Below are 17,935 nucleotides of genomic sequence, written 5' to 3' on the forward strand. Positions count from 1 at the left end.
TAAAAGAAATTTTCTTTAGGAAGGAGAAATCAGGTCTGTGTTTTGGTTTTTTGTGATTTGGTTTTGGTTTTTTTTTTTTAAACTGGTGATTTGTCTTGTCCCAGGACTGTATTGAAAATAATAATTGTTCACAAACAAAATAGACACTTAATAAGTGGAAAATAAGCTTTCCTCTTGGAGGTTTTAGCTTACAAAGTACAATTTTAAAGCAGCATGCTTTTTTCACACAGCATGTGTACGCAGGGACAAATAAGAAGCCTTTTCCGTTATTTTCAGTCTGTTGAGATCGAATGTTTCAGGGTTCAGATGCCTACTATTTAAAAAAATGTAATTATTACAATTCATTGAATATAATGCACTTCTCAACTTAGGCTAAGTTTCTGTTTACTTCTCTTTACTTTGATTCAGATAATTGTGACAAATAGTCATCCATCCCTCCCTTGGTCTGAAGTTAGAATACAGCCAAATGTAATGAGTTAATGGTTAAGTATAATTAGGGCTCTAATTGAAACTCTGCTTGTGGCTCTTTGTATGCAAAGCAGTTTGGAGACAGCCTTCACAAAAGCTTTTGAGCAGGAGTAGCCTGTGTCAAAACACTGGAGTGTTCTCTTAATATGGTTTCCTTTGCTTTTGCAGGCGCTTAAATAATTTAAACAAATGTGCAGTGATGAAGCTAGAAATTAGTCCCCACAGGAAAAGGGTAAGTTCCTTTAATACCTTCTGTTACAGCATTGTATATTAATAAAATTGGGAAAAAAAACCAACCATCTAGCAGATTGTTTAGCTGCAGTCTAGGATAACACCCGAGTAGAACCTGGCAAGGACACACAGTCAAAACTCTGCTTACATTTCATTTTGTGTTCTCACCGAGTGAAAACTGGGCATGGCTGTGTATAAAGGGTATTCGTCTAGCGAACTCTTCCCTGGGATGCTGCTCCCAGTCTAAAAGGAACTGAGCTTCTCTGCCTGCCAGCAAGGTTGTCAGTGTTATAGTGTATTTATTACCTGCACTCGGGCAGGAATGTAGAGTAGGCTTGATGGAGGAGATGCTGACCAGTCACCATGAACTGAATGTTAGAGCATCATCTTTGGCGTCATCTTCACAGTTTTGGTTCTTTGCCATCATGTTAGAATTGTATTATTTTATCATGATGTAGATAGGATCAGTTAGGCTGTACTTGGCCTGCAAAGAAACGAGCTAACCCTTTGTAGGATTGGGCACACTGTTTCTTTGGGTTTTAATTACATAACTCAAAATTAAAGCAATATATTTACAGAGTACATCAGCTGCCTCTTTAGAAAGTGTGCTTGTTTCCAGGGAGCTCAGCAGGGATTAGAAGTGTTTCCTGAATCTTCAGGATCCCTGTGGAGCATGGTGAGAAATGAGAGCACTTAGTGTAATTTCAGTAAGGTGGAAGAGACAGAAAGCTGAGTTGCTGGGGTTTGCTAGTAAAGTTCTGCTCAAAAGCTGTCTTAAAACTATGTGTGTGTCCTAGGAGGGATCAGTAGTTGATACTGTCCCCTGGGATATGACAACTGCAGATAAAGATGACTGAGCTAAGGCAATACAATGCTGCCCTACCCTTAACAAGAATGCATACAAATGCTCTGAGGTTGTTTACCAGGAATTAATCCCCTCTTTCCCTATCTGTTTGTGGTATGTTGGAAACAGCATCCAAGCTCCAGAAGATAACACTCTGAGGCAGCATATGTAGGAACTCATTAAAAGTAGGGGTAGACAGCTGGATTGCCATTTATGACCACCAGAAGATTTCTCCTCCTTGTTCCTGAACCTTGTTAACACTGGAATGATCAGTATTGCTGTTAGAGGTCAGACCAGACATGACTTCAGGTCCAAACCCCAGATCTCCAGAGTCTGGACGTTACCTTTTGTTTCAGTCCTTCCTGATTTTCATTCACCACCCATGTTCTGGCAGATGGGCTTGGATCCTGTTGACTCCATTAAAATCAATACTTAGCCTTTAAAGCTTTTTAACACTAGGGAAAAATTGTGCTGACAGAAACATATGTTTCCTTATGCTTGCATTGACCTCTTTGCAAATTAAGATCACTTTACTGCTACTTTTTTTCCAGTCAAACCACAGTCACCACTGAACCATCATTATTATCCATTGGCAGTTTCAGGTGACTCTCTTCCTCCTGAAAACTTTAAATAAGCAAGCCAGTCCTCTTAGGTTTTGTCTGAGTCATGGACAGAAGTAGTTTGTAGTAGCTGGAAAACAAAGAAAATTATGCTTTCTCTGTGTCTTGTGTGTATTTTGTTATAAAAAACAAATATGGTGTTTCACTTATTTTTCTGATGAAATGTGCTATAAAAAACCAAAAACATAGCAACCTAGGAGAGGATGAGGAGCTAAAGTATGCATAAATAAAATACTTGAGATATAAATAATTTACTTATTTTTCAGAGAATGAATGTTTGTGTTGCCGGCACACAAATAGTTACAGTTTGGGGCATGCACATGTTTGTTTTTAAATTACAGCAATCTAAACAAATGAAGTGAAACTCAGGGAGCTGGGTGGCAATTAGTGTTTCCTACTCTGAACACCAAAGGTTATTTTGTGGTTTCATGGTGTCTTATTAAAATATCTTCATTGGTTTTATTCTTCCAACATGAAATTTTCCAGATATTTGGAAGACCAAGTATGTCAGTCCCCGGATCATTCCCTTTCAGTATTTAGATGAAAAGATAGTAGGCGTAAGTGATGTATGTGTAATTGTGCCCTCAGGCATTACTCATACATCAAACATTAGTGGAGACGTTATTTACAATTTACAATTTACTTACGTGCTATACTGTCAGTGAGCTCTTGCTGCTCGCTATCTATGAGTGTTAAAGTTTGCCTGAAGCGAGACTGAAGTAGAAACTTCACAGGACATTCTTAAAATGTTAGCTGCTAGGCTGTGGGAGGAAGAGTGGACCAGGTAAAAGCCTCGAGGCATCACACTCTTGCAGTGCAAGAGCTTCTTTTGCTGTCTCATTAATCACAGTGAGGAGACCGTTTGGACTTCCCGAATGGGTAAGGAATTAAGCCACTACAATTCAGAACATATGAGAAACATCTTGTAATTGCAAAGAGGAGTATAAACACACAGCCACTATCAACAGAGTGTAACTTTGGAGAGAGTCCAGAGGACCCCAACCCCTGACTGACTCTAGTTTAAAATTTTATGCATGCCAGGAATTTCCATTGATCTGAGGGCTGTCCACTGTGACCAATTAATTAAAAGTCTATGGATACTAGAGTTTGTAGAAAACAACAACTTAAAGGAGATTGTATTGTTTGTTTCTTTTTACAAAGTGTGTATCTTTTGTATTTAAAAATTGTTAAAATATATTGCCTGTCCCATGTTATCTTTTACTGTGATTGGCTTTATGGCCTAATCTTCCTCTCCCTCAAGTAAAAGACTGTTTTCACTTTAAATTCAGTCAGAACAAGGTCATGCTTAAAGCAGTTTAGTGGGCATTGTATTTAAATGCAACTGCCTTTGCTGTTTGGGCAGTTTGCAAGCAGCTCTTTCAGGATTCTTCTTCTTTGCAGAGTGAAGATTCGGATGAAGATGAACCTTGTGCAATAAGTGGCAAATGGACTTTTCAGAGGGACAGCAAGAGGTGGTCAAGGCTCGAAGAGTTTGATGTGTTTCCTCCAAAACCGGACTTGAATACCCCCTCCCCAGAAGCTCCTCACCTTACCAATGCGGCAAGCCGTGAGAGTGTGCTAACAGATCTCAGTGAACGCCAGGAGGTGGCTTCTATTCTGAGCATCAGCAGCACCAGCAGCCACCAACCAACCCTGCAGAGTGAGGCATCTACCACCAGGACAAACTCGGTCGTGAGCGTTTGTTCGTCAAGCAATTTCGCAGCAAATGATGACTCGTTCAGCAGCCTGCCCTCGCCCAGGGAGCTGAGTAGCTTCAGCTTCAACACAAAAGCCAATGAGAAGAACGCCAAGTCCAAAACAAAGAGCCTGCTCAAGAGAATGGAGAGCCTGAAAATCAAGAGCTCTCACCATGGCAAGAGCAAAGCTCCTTCAAAGCTTGGCCTTATTATTAGTGGGCCCATCTTGCAGGAGGGCATGGATGAAGATAAACTGAAACAACTTAACTGCGTGGAGATTTCAGCCCTCAACGGCAATCACATCAGCCTCCCCATGGTACGAAAGAGGAGTGTCTCCAATTCCACCCAGACCAGCAGCAGCAGTAGTCAGTCTGAGACGAGCAGTGCCGTCAGCACACCCAGTCCCGTCACGCGAACACGCAGCCTCAGTGCGTACAACAAAAGGGTGGGCATGTACCTGGAAGGCTTCGACCCCTTCAACCAGTCAACTTTCAACGATGTGATGGAGCAGAACTTCAAGAACCGGGGAAGCTTTGCAGAAGACACTGTGTTTTTTATCCCTGAAGATCACAAGCCTGGCACTTTTCCCAAAGCACTCTCCAACGGCAACTTCTCCCCAACAGAAAGCAGCGCCTCTGTGAACTGGAGGACAGGGAGTTTCCATGGGCATGGCCATCTCACCCTCCGAAGGGAAAACAGCGGTGACAGCTCCAAAGAGCTGGGCATGGGGAAAAGGCGCAACTCCTCCAGCTCAGTGAGCAGCCGCCTGAGTATTTATGACAACGTGCCAGGCTCAATCCTGTATTCCAGTACGAGCGACCTCGCTGACCTTGAAAATGAAGACATATTCCCAGAACTAGACGATATCCTGTACCATGTCAAAGGGATGCAGAGAATAGTAAACCAGTGGTCAGAGAAGTTCTCGGACGAAGGGGACTCTGATTCAGCACTCGACTCCATCTCCCCCTGTCCTTCCTCTCCAAAGCAGATCCACCTTGATGTAGATAATGATCGAACGACACCAAGTGACCTTGACAGTACAGGGAATTCACTGAATGAAACAGAAGAGCCCACAGGGATGCAGGACAGGAGGGACTCTGGGGTGGGCGCATCACTGACACGGTCCAGCAGGTGAGATCACGAGTGCTGGGACTTGGGGTGGCCCTGGTGGGGTCCCCCTCCAGCCCAAGTGGCTTGACAGTAGCTGCACCACACTCGGTTAAGGTGCAGTAGAAGTTGTGGCCATTCAAGCACACACGTGCTGTTCCCATCACTTTCCAAAACAGTTCTAGGCAAGGGAAATATTTGTGCAAGACTTTTAGAGAAATGATTCCCACACTTCGTAGCTGCATGTTTGCATGCTCAGCCTGAGCTGTCGTTGAAAAGCAGTCCGCTCAGCAAGTCAGCGTTAGGAGCAATGTTAAGGCAATTTTGGGGGATGATAATTCTTCAAACTGAAATGGTATGGGGGAGGGAGAGCGGCATCAAGTAGGATTATTCACTTTTTAAGTTGGTGAGGAGAACCAGTGTAACTTATGGTCTGGTTTCTGTCAGTGGGTAGTAAAAGCCTTGACTTTTACACTGTTCCAAAAAATTGCACTTTTCGGTAGCAGGCTATTTCATAATGGCATGCTAGGGCATTAAATCTGCAGGGAAAATGAGGTTTGTTTACTTTCTCTTGATTGCTGTAGCACAGTGGGGGACGGAGGGAGTTCCAGTGTCCTCCCAGTGTCTGCTGGGAGTTTTACCATGGGATGGATGGCTGTATTTTGTATTGTGAGTAGAGCAAGAGGTTGAATTCTTTCTAGCTTTTGTTTCCAGTTTTCCTTTAAAACTGGAGCAGATCATTTAGGGCCTGGTTTCTGCTGTCACTTAGTCACCTACAGCTGCTTGTATAAACTTAATGGGACTTTTAGAAGCGCTTAGTTCCCATTTCCCATCTTAAGAGTTTGGGCTGTTTATCCTCAATAGAGTTTTTTGATTCCCACTGCCTTAGTATTGAAGGGGCTTCTGAAAAAGGGTGTTGGAGCCCTCAGAGGATATCTGATAGGGCAAGACTGTGTAGTTAATGCTGAGCTGTGGGTCAGCTCAGTGTGCACTTCCCCATCTGAAGCACCCGCATATGCTGCATTGTGCCAGGTGAGGCAGAGACAGTGCTGGGTGATGCCTGTGAAATCTCGGAAGACAGCAGCTGCCGAGAGCAGGGAGCTCAGCAGTACATTTGTGGTAACTCCTGCACGTGTCTTGCAGAGACATTTCAGTGACCAGTTCTTGCTCTGTCCCCCATCTTCTCTGCAGGCACAGGCTGAGGTGGCATAGCTTTCAGAGCTCCCACCGTCCCAGCCTCAGCTCAGCATCACTGCAGATCAACTGCCAGTCCGTGGCACAGATGAACCTGCTGCAGAAGTACTCTCTCCTGAAGCTGACGGCTCTCCTGGAGAAGTACACACCTTCCAACAAGCACGGTTTCAGCTGGTAAGGACACAGTGCCATGTGTAGACAGGCCAGCTGTACAAGCATGACAGTTGCGCTTGTCCTAAGCAACTTCTGGAAAGATGCAATGAATCAGTCCATCCCTCTTTTTCCATATTTGCACTTCTTCTTTCCTCTAGCCTGTGCTGACAGTGATTTGTGGTGTCCTAAGACAGCGCTAAAATCACTAACCCTTTACATAAGTGTAATCTTATTGGGCTTGATAAGTATGTTTACAGCGGGTATGTGAGGGAGAAAAGCAATGAAGTACAGGCCAGCTTTCTGAGCAGGAAAATGTCCACTATCCATTGCAAAAGGAGGACTAGTTGGTTATTGAGGCAGTTACTGAGAAGTGGCACAAACCTCAGTAGATCTTAACAGGCTTGCTTCTCTTCAGTTATTCTGGAGTATTGGCATATAGTTTCTCTATATAATTATGTACTTAAATAATGTAAATTTCCTTTAGTTCTGGTGTCTCTTTAGCCAAAATCTATCTCCCCTCTTTAATGCACTGTAAATCCAGTTAGCTTGCAAAAAGATGGAGGGCGGGGGAAGAAAGCTTGGGAGAGCCATGGAGTTTTATGTAGGCAGCAATTTCTGCTGTGGCCAGGTGTTTGTAATCCAATTGAATGCTTTTTGTCAGAAGAATGAAATAGAAAGCTCTTTTATTATTGTGTCTGCAGTGCAGCCCGTGTAACCTTCAGGATGCAAAAGACGCAGTAAAATTTTTCTTCTCCCTACCACAGGCCAGCCTCCTCCCTTCCCCAGGAGTCATAGAGAGTATTTAGCTTCAGCATCAAAGTACCTCCTGTTCAAAAGCTGTTATTATGTCAGCCTTTCTAAATACAGAAGTTGTTTGTTCTGAAAGACAGAAATAAGTATTGACCAGTTATCCCTGCATGCTTCAGATTCTCGGTGGAGATCGCAATGTGTTTTTTCACATTCCATTGGCATGTTTTCTGACAAAGCAAGTATTATTCATACATATATCAATAATGCACTAAACTATACAGCAATACAAATTGGTTCTGTTATACTATGTAACAGATTAGTCAGCTGTAAATTTAATGCACTGTTTGTATAGCTGTACTGTACATTAAAATATTAAATAGGTCTCCCTGTTTTCTAGTGCTACTGTGTCCTATTAGTGGTTGCAGTAGACATTAGCTTTTCTCCCTGTTTAGGAAAATGATCTCAATATTTTCACATTTTAATGGCTTCTTTTTTCCCTTTATGAAATCAATACTCTTGGGGACCTGGGGGTAAATCATTCTTTTGTATTTAGTAACTTTTCCCTCAGAGTCATAAGCAGATGGAAAGGCCTCTCATTGAAACTGGAGTGGGAGGTGGGGGTAACAACAGTCACTGGCTGACAAGGAGGGGGGTCCCTCAAAGGGGTTGTTTATAGAACTGAAGTTTTTAGCTGACAAACTCAAATGTATTACATCAGTTTCCTGCTGTTATGCACACTGGTGGGTGGTGGACCCAGTTTGAGGACTTTGCAGAACAAGTAGTAAACATACAAAAGCTCATTGTTCAAATGCCCATCTTTCCCGAAACCTAAAGAAGTAGTGCTATAAGGGGTCACTGACCGCAGGATTTATTTTGACTCTTTTGCAATTCAATCTGGCCCCTGCAGTTTTACCCTGTAGCTTTTGTCCTGCTAATATTGATGGAGTAGCACCACATTAATACTTACAGGCGGCATGCTGCCCCAAATGTCAAGCCTTTCTCTTACAGAAACTGTTTTCTGTCCTCTCCCCCTTCCCAGCCCTGAGTGGATTTGCTAATTTATACTGTCTCTACTTTTCATACTGCTGAAGTGCTTCACTTATTTTCACTGACTTTCTGAATTACTGAAAATACAGAGATAAATGGTCAGCAGAGGTTTAATTTAATTTTGTCATTCCCTTTGCTTAAATAGGGCAGTACCAAAATTTATGAAAAGGATAAAGGTGCCAGATTATAAAGACCGAAACGTATTTGGAGTACCGCTGCAAGTCAATGTCCAGCGCACAGGGCAGCCTCTTCCACAGAGCATTCAGCAAGCCATGCGATACCTCCGCAACCACTGCCTGGATCAGGTGTGTTTTGCTGTACGCTCATCCCATGTGCCGTACACTCATCCCACCCAAAGCCCAGCCTCCCATTAACTGTAATTGTTACTGTGTCAGACTGAAAAAAATGGACTCAAAACAGGACAAAATAGATAATTAATGCAGGGAAAGCTTTCCATGAAGTTAAACCCATACGTAAGAAGCTAAAGAGCATACTTACATTTCAGATTTGCTGGACTCACTGTAAATGTATTTGCCTTTCCATATATATTTAGGTTGGACTGTTTAGGAAATCTGGAGTCAAATCAAGAATTCAGGCTTTGCGTCAAATGAATGAGAATTCAACAGACAGTGTCAACTACGAAGGCCAGTCTGCCTATGATGTAGCAGACATGTTAAAGCAATTCTTCCGTGATCTCCCTGAGCCTCTCATGACCAACAAACTCTCTGAGACCTTCTTACAAATATACCAATGTAAGTAGTAAGATTTCTACAGCAGATGGCAAATGGTCATTTGTCTAGCAAGGGTGGAACTTTCTAATACTTCTCCTCTGGGCTCTACACATGTTGCATAAGTTGGTCTTTGCCTTTCTCCAGCACCCACTTTAGTTCAGGCTGCCTCATAAGGAATGGATTTTTTATGTTCTAGTTATATAGCAATTTATAGTACAAGTTCTTTTCATTTCACCTTTTTCTGTAGTTTGGGAGCAAATACAAATCCTCCATCTCTTGCTGTAAAGTTTCCTTTCTTCTTTGAGCATAGTTGGTATTACAGTGTGAAAATAAGCCACATGTAATGTGGCTAGGTAGAGGAGCTGTGCAAACACTACACAAACAGAGTTTGGGACTTTTGAGGGGATTGTCAAGGCTGCCAAAAAAAGTTTTATTTTCTTGTACATCATATTCTTCTATCCTTCACCACAACTTTTGAAAAAAACCTTTAAGTTGAAAGCTTTTCTGTCACTGACTTAGAGCTACTGTACTGATAGGTACCCTAAACAGTAAGTGCTTACAATAAGTCGCATCAATGCACATGAAGAGAAATAATTAATCCTTCTGAGATGGCAGATTCAATTCCAACAAGGGAGACATTCTCTTTTGTGAGCTAGATAAATTGAGTTCTGTATATATGGTAATTTTGTGCTGGATCTTTCCAAACAGCACATCTTTCAGAAGTTTTCTTCAACGTTGTTTCATTGAAAATGCTCTTACTTTATAAAATGGCCAAAGATGAATTAATGTTTGGTGACCAGAACTCCAATGCTTTTTGAAATATTCATGGGGGTCCAAACTGATTTATGTACTATCAGCACCTTACTGATCCTGTGGTTTCTCTCCTTAACACCACGCCAGCTCTCTCCCCACTTGTATTCTTCCCATGGTAGAACAGCTACAACAGTACTTACTGCAGAAATATGTTTTGAGTCTTTGCTGTATTTTGTGCCTTCCTTATGATGGTAGTTTCCAGAAAGGTTACAGGAACTTCCCTCAGAGCTCTGTAGGTGGAGGTGACAGTTTAAAATAAAAACATACATAACGTTATTTCAGTGCATGCATTTTTTTGTGTGTTTGGATTCCCGAGAAGGTTTATGGAGAAAATTATTCAGACTTTCCACTTCCGTGCATATTAAACAGCAACTCTTTGTGGGTTTAGTGCCGGAAAAAGTTTGACAGAGCATTGCAGAAGTATCTGTTCCTTTCCTTTCGCAGGCGGTAGGTCTGAGGAATCCCCAGAGGTGGTCGGGAAGTATTATCTCTGTGTAAAGCAAAGAGCCTTAAAGTAGCTGTAAATTTTGCTTCCCTGCAAAGGACAAAATTTCCCTTTGCTTTGGTGTTACGCACCAGGATGTGCACTGGAATTGTCCACCCATGGCTTAAATGTGCTTTGAGCTGATTGAGGGAAGAGTGTGGAAAACAGTGGATTTTTGCTTAAAACTACTTTCTAGACTGGCCTGCTAGCCTTATGAAGTTGCTGAAGCCCGAAGCAAATACCAATTAAATATCTGGTTAGCACCACATATGTTATGAGATGTCAGTGAGGCTGGTGTGGTGCTAATGACGATATAAATGCTCCAGGACTCAGACTCTGGTGTTGTCTTCAGAGATGGCTTATTGGAAATCCCTTTATAAGAAGCAGATCTGGTCTGGCTTATTTCATTTTTTGTTCCCTTCAAGTTTGGAGGAAAAGGCCTTATATAAAGACACACATCAAATTTTTTTAATGGCTGTTTGTTGTTAGTAACCAAGGAGCTGTTTAATGGTATGGGGCTTCACAGCGTTGACTTTCTTTTTCCACTGCATGACTTTGAATGATCTGCTCAATAAAGCAACCCTCTGTGTTTGGTAAAGCACTTTCTGGGTATTTTATGACATCATTGTTGAAAAGGTTTGCTAGCCAATTTATTTAATTAATTCACCTATTCTAAAATGCATTCGTGTTTTGAATTTCTTTGAAAGCCAAAGAATTTCTAAATTGGCTGGACTGTGTTTGCTTGTTCACTGCCTGACTCCAGGCTTCTGTCATTTTAGTGCATCTGCGGGAGCATGTAGCTGTTGAAATTAAATCTAAAATTAACTCTGGCCTAGGCGCAACTTCTTCTTGCTTGCATGTCTTGTGAGGCAGGAAATAGCTGAGGGTAGTTAAACTAGTGGGTTAAAAAAAAATCCCTTCATGTTTCCTATGAGTGGTATGCATCCTGAAGGAAATCACTTCAAACTCAAGTCAAATATTTGAAGCTGGAGTTTGCTTTGGGATGTATTCATGCTGTGTGTGTGGAAAATCAATGGGCTGATGAGAGAATTACTAATATTATGCAGATGTGCCGAAGGATCAGCGTCTCCAGGCTATCAAGGCTGCCATTATGCTTTTACCCGATGAGAACAGGGAGGTCCTCCAGATTCTTCTCTATTTCCTGAGTGATGTCACAGCTGCAGTGAAGGAAAACCAGATGACACCAACAAACCTGGCTGTCTGCTTAGCACCTTCCCTCTTCCACTTAAACACTCTCAAAAGAGAGAATTCTTCTCCAAGGTACGTCTCTGGGGAGCAGGGCTCGTTGCTGCTGGTCCTGAACCACAGCTATTGGCGATGTGCAACAGGCACGGTCTAGCATTGACCCTACCAACTGTGACACCTCAGAGGGCACAGGGTGTAGGACAGTTACGGGATCCTACCTTTTGTTAGAGATTTCTTAAAATATAAGCAAGTTCTTAAGAAGGGAAAAAAGGAGGAGGGATTCCAAAGAAAAAGTTTGGAGAAAGCAGTGAGAGAAGTTGGTAACACCATGCCAAGATTTGGTCCCAGGCAGCACTGCTGTAAATCACCAGCATATTTGGGAATCCTACTGTTTTCTTACCAGGCATCTCTCTTGCTCTGCGTTAAATAACTGGATGTGTGTGTGTGTGCTCTTTTCCCCTGTGAAGGGTGATGCAAAGAAAACCAAGCCTGGGAAAACCCGATCAGAAAGACCTAAATGAAAATCTGGCTGCAACCCAAGGGCTAGCTCATATGATCGCTGAATGCAAGAAGCTTTTTCAGGTAAAACACCTGTTTGCAAAACTGAGTGGATTATTGGCTGATGTGGCTTAGATCTGCTGTATAATGGAAAGCTAGGAATGTCTCTTTATTTTAATAAAGTTTAATACATGATAAGTAGCTTTTTAAAAAACTTTGCATCGCGATCTGGGTGCGTACCTGAATTAGAATTGGTGCCAGAAGAAAAGGGAGATGTTTTGTTAGCACTGGTGCTCAAAAGCCATGAGGCAATTGTGGGGTTTGGGACATTTTTGTTATATCCAAGCTGCATTTGAAATGTTTTCAAGCTTTTATGGTGCGGCCATGAGGGTCTGTGAACTTCAGGTCTAATTGCAAAGCAAAAAGCTATTTCTAGGAATTTCAGAGATTGTTTTATACTTAAATTCCCAAGAGTTAGCAAGACTAGGCCACAGAAGTGTCCTGGAACGTGACACTGTCAAACCATAGGTTGAAGGATCTGTAGGAAGTATGCTTCCTCTAGGGCCTGGGATAGAGGAACAGACAATTCTTGAGTCCTGGTTTTCCTCACTGTCATCAAATCTTTTCAGAACCCTCAACTGAAGACATGCCTGTCTCTTTTCTTGCGGCTGACAACTGATCCCTCCTTCCTTTAGTCTGCAGGATAAACTGTGCTGTGGGAATGGATCTGAGTTGTGTAGCAAAGAGGAATACTCCACAGAAATAAATAAGATACCCCCTAAATGAGAGACTAATCTGAGTGAAATGAAAGTCACAAACTTAATTTTGGCATTTCTTCATATTATGTGCTTGACCTGACATATACGCATCCCATCACTTACAAAACTAGTGTACCCATCTTTCTGTGGTTATCAAGCTGCTAGACTAACTCTGTGATGTGGGGAGAGAGCTGTAAGAGGATGATTTCACCCTTGTTACCCCTCAGATACCCGAAGAAATGAGCAGGGGCCGGAACTCATACACGGAGCAGGACCTGCGTCCCCTCAGCCTGGAGGAGCTCCGGGGCGGCAGCAGCACCGCCGAGCCCTCTGACTACCACTGCTACCTCCAGGACTGCGTGGACGACTTGCTCAAAGAAATGAAGGAGAAGTTTAAAGGCTGGGTCAGCTGCTCCACCTCAGAGCAAGCAGAGCTGGCGTACAAGAAGGTATGCACCCTGTCACTCATGCCGCAGCTCTGGGGTTTAGCTCATCTTCTCTAATATAAGCAGGCTTTTGACATATGGTATTACAGAAGGTTCAATGCACCCCTTTATTTTGCAGATACATTTAAGAAAAAAAAAACCTTAATCTTTTGATGTAGGTTCACACTGTCTAAAAACAACATATCTTTCAGCAGTACTCGGCTAACGTGCACTGATTTGTGTTCTGTTTATCCAACCCAGGAATGTTCGCTGTATTGTGTTTACATGTTTTCTCTTACATGTGCAAAGTCTTGACAGGCTGAGCAAAGCCTCCAAGCCCTGTCACTCTGCAGGCAGTTGGAAAGACATTTCTCCGCTCTCTAAGTTCCACAGCTCAGAGCTAGCACAGGGAGAAGTGTTTGGTTTTTTAAAATAAACTTGGAAAATTAGGATATTTTTCTGTAGCATCATGATTTAATAGTGTCCCATCTGGAGAAGGTAAGTGTAACTGAAAAATAATTTGGAAGTCAGCATGCAGATGCCTTTGGCTGTTAGGAAAACAAACCTAGCTTACAACAAGCTTAGTACAGTATATACATATATGTGTGTGTATTTAATTTGCTGTATTTCGCCAACACTAAAACAGAAAGGAAAAGAAAGTGTAAGGAAAAGTATAACTGAGGACTCTGTCCTGATTTTCCCCAGGTATGTGAAGGTCCCCCTCTCCGGTTATGGAAAACTACCATTGAAATCCCAGCTACGCCAGAGGATGTTTTGAATCGTTTACTTAAAGAGCAGCATCTCTGGGATGAAGATCTTATAGATTCAAAAGTAATCGAACCTTTGGATAGCCAGACAGATATATACCAGTATGTCCAGAACAGCATGGCACCTCACCCAGCCAGGGACTTCGTAGTCTTAAGGTAAGACTTTTATATGCAGTAATGTTTATATCCCACACATATAGCAACTTGCCTACAATTTCTGTGTAATATAAGTTGTGTAGGTAGATATCTATCTGTGCATAATTTGAAGTCTTGTTAAATGTTTGAATTACCGTTTGTCAAAGATAAGACTTTTTTTTCTTCTTTTTTCGTAGAACATGGAGGACAAACTTCCCCAAAGGAGCTTGTGTGCTTCTAGCAACCTCAGTGGACCATGACCGTGCTCCAGTGGCAGGTGTCAGGGTCAATGTGCTTCTGTCTAGGTATCTGATTGAGCCCTGCGGGTCAGGAAAATCTAAACTTACCTACATGTGCAGAATTGATTTAAGGTATGAATTTCCACTTTGTCCTTTTGCAGTGGTAACTGTTCTTGTATAGTTTCTGTGTAGTCAGCGCAAAATTTAGATGGTTCAACAGGCTTTATCTTGGCCAGTAGTACATACTTCTCAAAGGCTTGCAGGCAGGCCCTGAGATGTCACAGAAAATTGGCTTCAGTGCATAGCTAACAGTAGGTGTGGTTTGTTGCACTAGAAGCCTCCAGTATGGGCTCCACCATACCTATTGGTATATAATCCCGCCTTTTCCTCTGACAGATGTATTTGGATGCAAGAACATGTTATTTATTATAAATGTAGTGAAGAGGGCCAAATTCTCACAAAACTTGTCTTAACTTCCTCACTGCCACAAACTTGGGTTTTGAGCAAGTCTATGTATTATATTAGTAAGGCTGAGCTGAGCAATAAGCAGTAATAAGATTTCCTAGTCAGGCATTTAACCAGCTAGATAGGTATTTGATTATGACTAAGAAAATGCATGCAAAGTTACTGGTACCTACTTCATGATTACTTTTTCTCCATGCATCAGGGGTCACATGCCAGAATGGTACACCAAGTCTTTTGGACACTTGTGTGCATCTGAAGTTGTTAAGATACGAGACTCTTTCAGTCATCAGAGTCTCGAGAGCAAGGAAGTAAAATCCAGGTGACTACTGAAGAGGAACAGCCGTGTGCTCCACACTTCAGCAACGTAGACTTACCCAAAACAGAGGCTTGTCCGATGCAGACCAGACTAGTGTACCATCTGCAAGTCACGTCATGAAGGGATGACAGCATAAGGACTTGATATTGAGCATTACTATAGGACTGTGGCCATAACATACACTTTAAAGCTGCTTCCTGTCTGTGTAAGGTCTATAGTGTAGGCCTCGACTGGAATACATAGGAGGACTGTGCAAAAAAAAAAAAAAAAAAAAAAAAGGAAGAAAAAGAGAAAAGTACTATTAGATGGTTTGAATTGCTTCTGAGAAGCAAAATTCTTTAAATGCAAAATATATTATGAAATATGGTGAAAGCTCATCATTCCCATGTGAAATACTTAGCTTTATGTACATACTCATTTTATTTGTTAGTGTGTTGAGGGACTGGTGTATCCACTGGAATAGTTGGTACTCTTCAATGTGTTCTCACTGAGATAAGCAGAGAAAGGTTTGCACAGAGATTAAAGTGTGAATGTGTGTTAATGGTTGAAAGGATAGCAGAAGTCGAACTTGAAATGTGTCTGGTACACTGATAGGCAACCAGAATGGATTTTAGTATGCTAGATACAGTTCAACCTAGAATGGGACTCCCCTGTGGACCAGGAGTAGCCATCCTTCCCATGTGCCATTTCTGCATCTTCTCAGCTCTAACCTTGTTAAAAACTCCAAGCAGATGTTACAAGAGGCTTGCTCCGATTACTGTCCACTCCTTATCCAGATGATCTTTCAGGAGTGATTAGCAATTCTATAGCAATCTTAAGTAAATATACTTTTGAGCAGCATAGCAGCTTAGAAATAAAACGTCTATGCAATAGCAAAGAGAGCCAGTAACGTCAATTGTTAATTTGCCAAAAAAAATCTGTTGCTTTTACTCCTACCTGCATTAACTGTAAGTGTTTTAATGAACTTTTATATATTTTACTGTATTCTAACCATTCAAGAAGAAAAAGTCAACACTGGAGTTGCAGTGCTGGGAGGTGGCAGGACTCCTGCAGCAGCAGGTGGGGTGAGGCAGCTAGGAAGAGCTGCACAAGCTCTCTCCCTTTCTCTCTCTCCTTTTCCCGTTTCCCTAAAAGCTGCACGTTAACATGAACAGAACCTGGATGTGAGCAATTTGGAGAGTTGTATTTGGGGGCAGAGAGAAGGGTGGGGTTTTGTCGGGTTTAAACCCTTTGGGGTATTCCCCCCTCCTTGAGAATCAATGTGTATGAACTGTAGGAGGTCTTGAGGTCCTCTGGAAAGGTCTTTCTGTAGGTTTTACTGTAAAGGTAAAGATTGCTTTCGAGGTGCAGTATTAAGTGATAAATGTATTTTGTGGCTAGGGTATGAATGAGTTGCAAGATGGAATTTTGACTGAGACTTTGTTACCATTGTCAGTATTATTTTAAGCTTTTTGATGAAGATTTTTTTATTACGGCAAATAATGTAGTAGTACTTCCAGTAACAGTGTTCCTCATGTGTAGGAAAACCTTGTATATTCTTCTACATCAAACACTTTTGAATTTGTAAAATTGTATGTTGTACATACCATTCTATTGTAAACATGTATACTTGCCCACAGTGTACTGTCAAACATAGATAAAGCATGATAAAGATTATTTAAAATATACCTGTATTTATACCTCAGATATTCTTTTTGGGTTTTTGTACCTCAAGTATGTTTTCTATTGTAAATGTGCTTTACATGACTACGATCTACATGAGAGAAAGGAAAGTGTTTAACTTGCTATAGATGTCTGTACAGAATATACTCAATAAGTGCACTATTAAATGTTTAAAATTGGAGCAGCATAATGGTTTTTGTTTTGTTCTGTATTCTTCCTTCTGCTCTTGTGCCCAGAGGAGGAGGCATGTTTCTTACATACTGCTACCAACTGGATAGCCATCCCTGCCCTCTCCCAGGCTATTTTTAGCATTAAGACAGGTACCAAAGCAATTTCAAAATTTTTGGAAGACAAGCCTTCATGGTGGCAGACAGCTGGACAGAAATACTCTCAGACAACAGCTTTATACATTTAAAACTAAGAAGAAACCTCTCTTTTGATGCTGTCTTGCAGAACAGTACTCTTGAATTTAACAGGGAGCCAAACAAATTCCTACTTGATAGGCAGCTGTATGCAATGCTGAAAAATAAGTCACCATTTTGCTATTTTCTACAGAGAAAACGAGGGCATGATGGGCTGTGGAGTCATAGGTTTGCTGTAAAAAATGCAAGTGTGAAAGTAATTGGAGAAAGTTAAAGCACACACAGCAGCGAAACGAAGCCAAAGAGAAGGCCAGGAGGATATACAAACAACTGACTAAGGTGAAAAATGAAGCCAAAGACAGCTGTTAATTCAAGCAACTTTTAAAAGTTTTTAAAGTCTAGCCAACAGAAATATAATTTAGGCATCTGGAAAAGGATTTTGATTTGCGAGTCTTGTCCGAGAGAGTAGCTGGAGGGAGGCCTGCTGCCTTTCAGTTACCAACATCATCGTACTCTTTCTCTGCCTGAGCATCTCAAGGTCCTGATCACTATTGCTTCCCACTATGTTCCCCAGGGAGCAGCGAGGGATACTGCTTCACAGTCTGGCAAAAGCAAACCTCGTGCTGTCGTGGTACTAGTTCTTGCACACCAAAGGGTCTTGTAAGAAAACCTTTCTACTAAAACTCATGGTTTACTGTCATTCCTCAAGTAATGCACTCCACAATCAGATATTTATGAAGCTGTAAATAATCAATGGCCTTCATCTTAAAGGCCAGAAGGCAATGTCACTAACACACAGAGTCTGGGAAAGTGAGACTGCAACGATGCAAAAAGGTACCTCTGCAGTCTGGTACAAGACCTTGAAAAGAGCAGGACCTAGTATATATCCACAGTAGCCTGTACCAGGAGAAATTTGGTATGAAAACAGTATCCATGAGTTGAACTACATAATAAAATGTAGAT

General features: G+C 41.7%; 1 protein-coding gene across 4 annotated transcripts in view; it reads left to right on the top strand.

Moving 5' to 3' along the window:
- The window catches only part of DLC1 (DLC1 Rho GTPase activating protein), a 230,746-nt gene extending 213,955 nt beyond the window's left edge, over positions 1-16,791 (top strand). For 3 of the 4 annotated variants that reach the window (XM_056333823.1, XM_056333830.1, XM_056333839.1), the window contains 11 exons: positions 637-700; positions 3,565-4,991; positions 6,159-6,335; positions 8,257-8,416; positions 8,665-8,863; positions 11,207-11,420; positions 11,813-11,927; positions 12,829-13,050; positions 13,732-13,949; positions 14,126-14,299; positions 14,835-16,791. In XM_056333823.1, the coding sequence (XP_056189798.1) occupies positions 637-700; positions 3,565-4,991; positions 6,159-6,335; positions 8,257-8,416; positions 8,665-8,863; positions 11,207-11,420; positions 11,813-11,927; positions 12,829-13,050; positions 13,732-13,949; positions 14,126-14,299; positions 14,835-14,955 (3,091 nt within the window). In that variant the 3' untranslated portion in view covers positions 14,956-16,791. The remainder of the gene's footprint in view (positions 1-636; positions 701-3,564; positions 4,992-6,158; positions 6,336-8,256; positions 8,417-8,664; positions 8,864-11,206; positions 11,421-11,812; positions 11,928-12,828; positions 13,051-13,731; positions 13,950-14,125; positions 14,300-14,834) is intronic. The other variant, XM_056333846.1, reaches the window with a different exon arrangement.
- The last annotated feature ends 1,144 nt before the right edge of the window (positions 16,792-17,935 follow it).

This window comes from Falco biarmicus, chromosome 1 (assembly GCF_023638135.1).
Source record: "Falco biarmicus isolate bFalBia1 chromosome 1, bFalBia1.pri, whole genome shotgun sequence".
Classification (NCBI taxonomy): domain Eukaryota; kingdom Metazoa; phylum Chordata; class Aves; order Falconiformes; family Falconidae; genus Falco; species Falco biarmicus.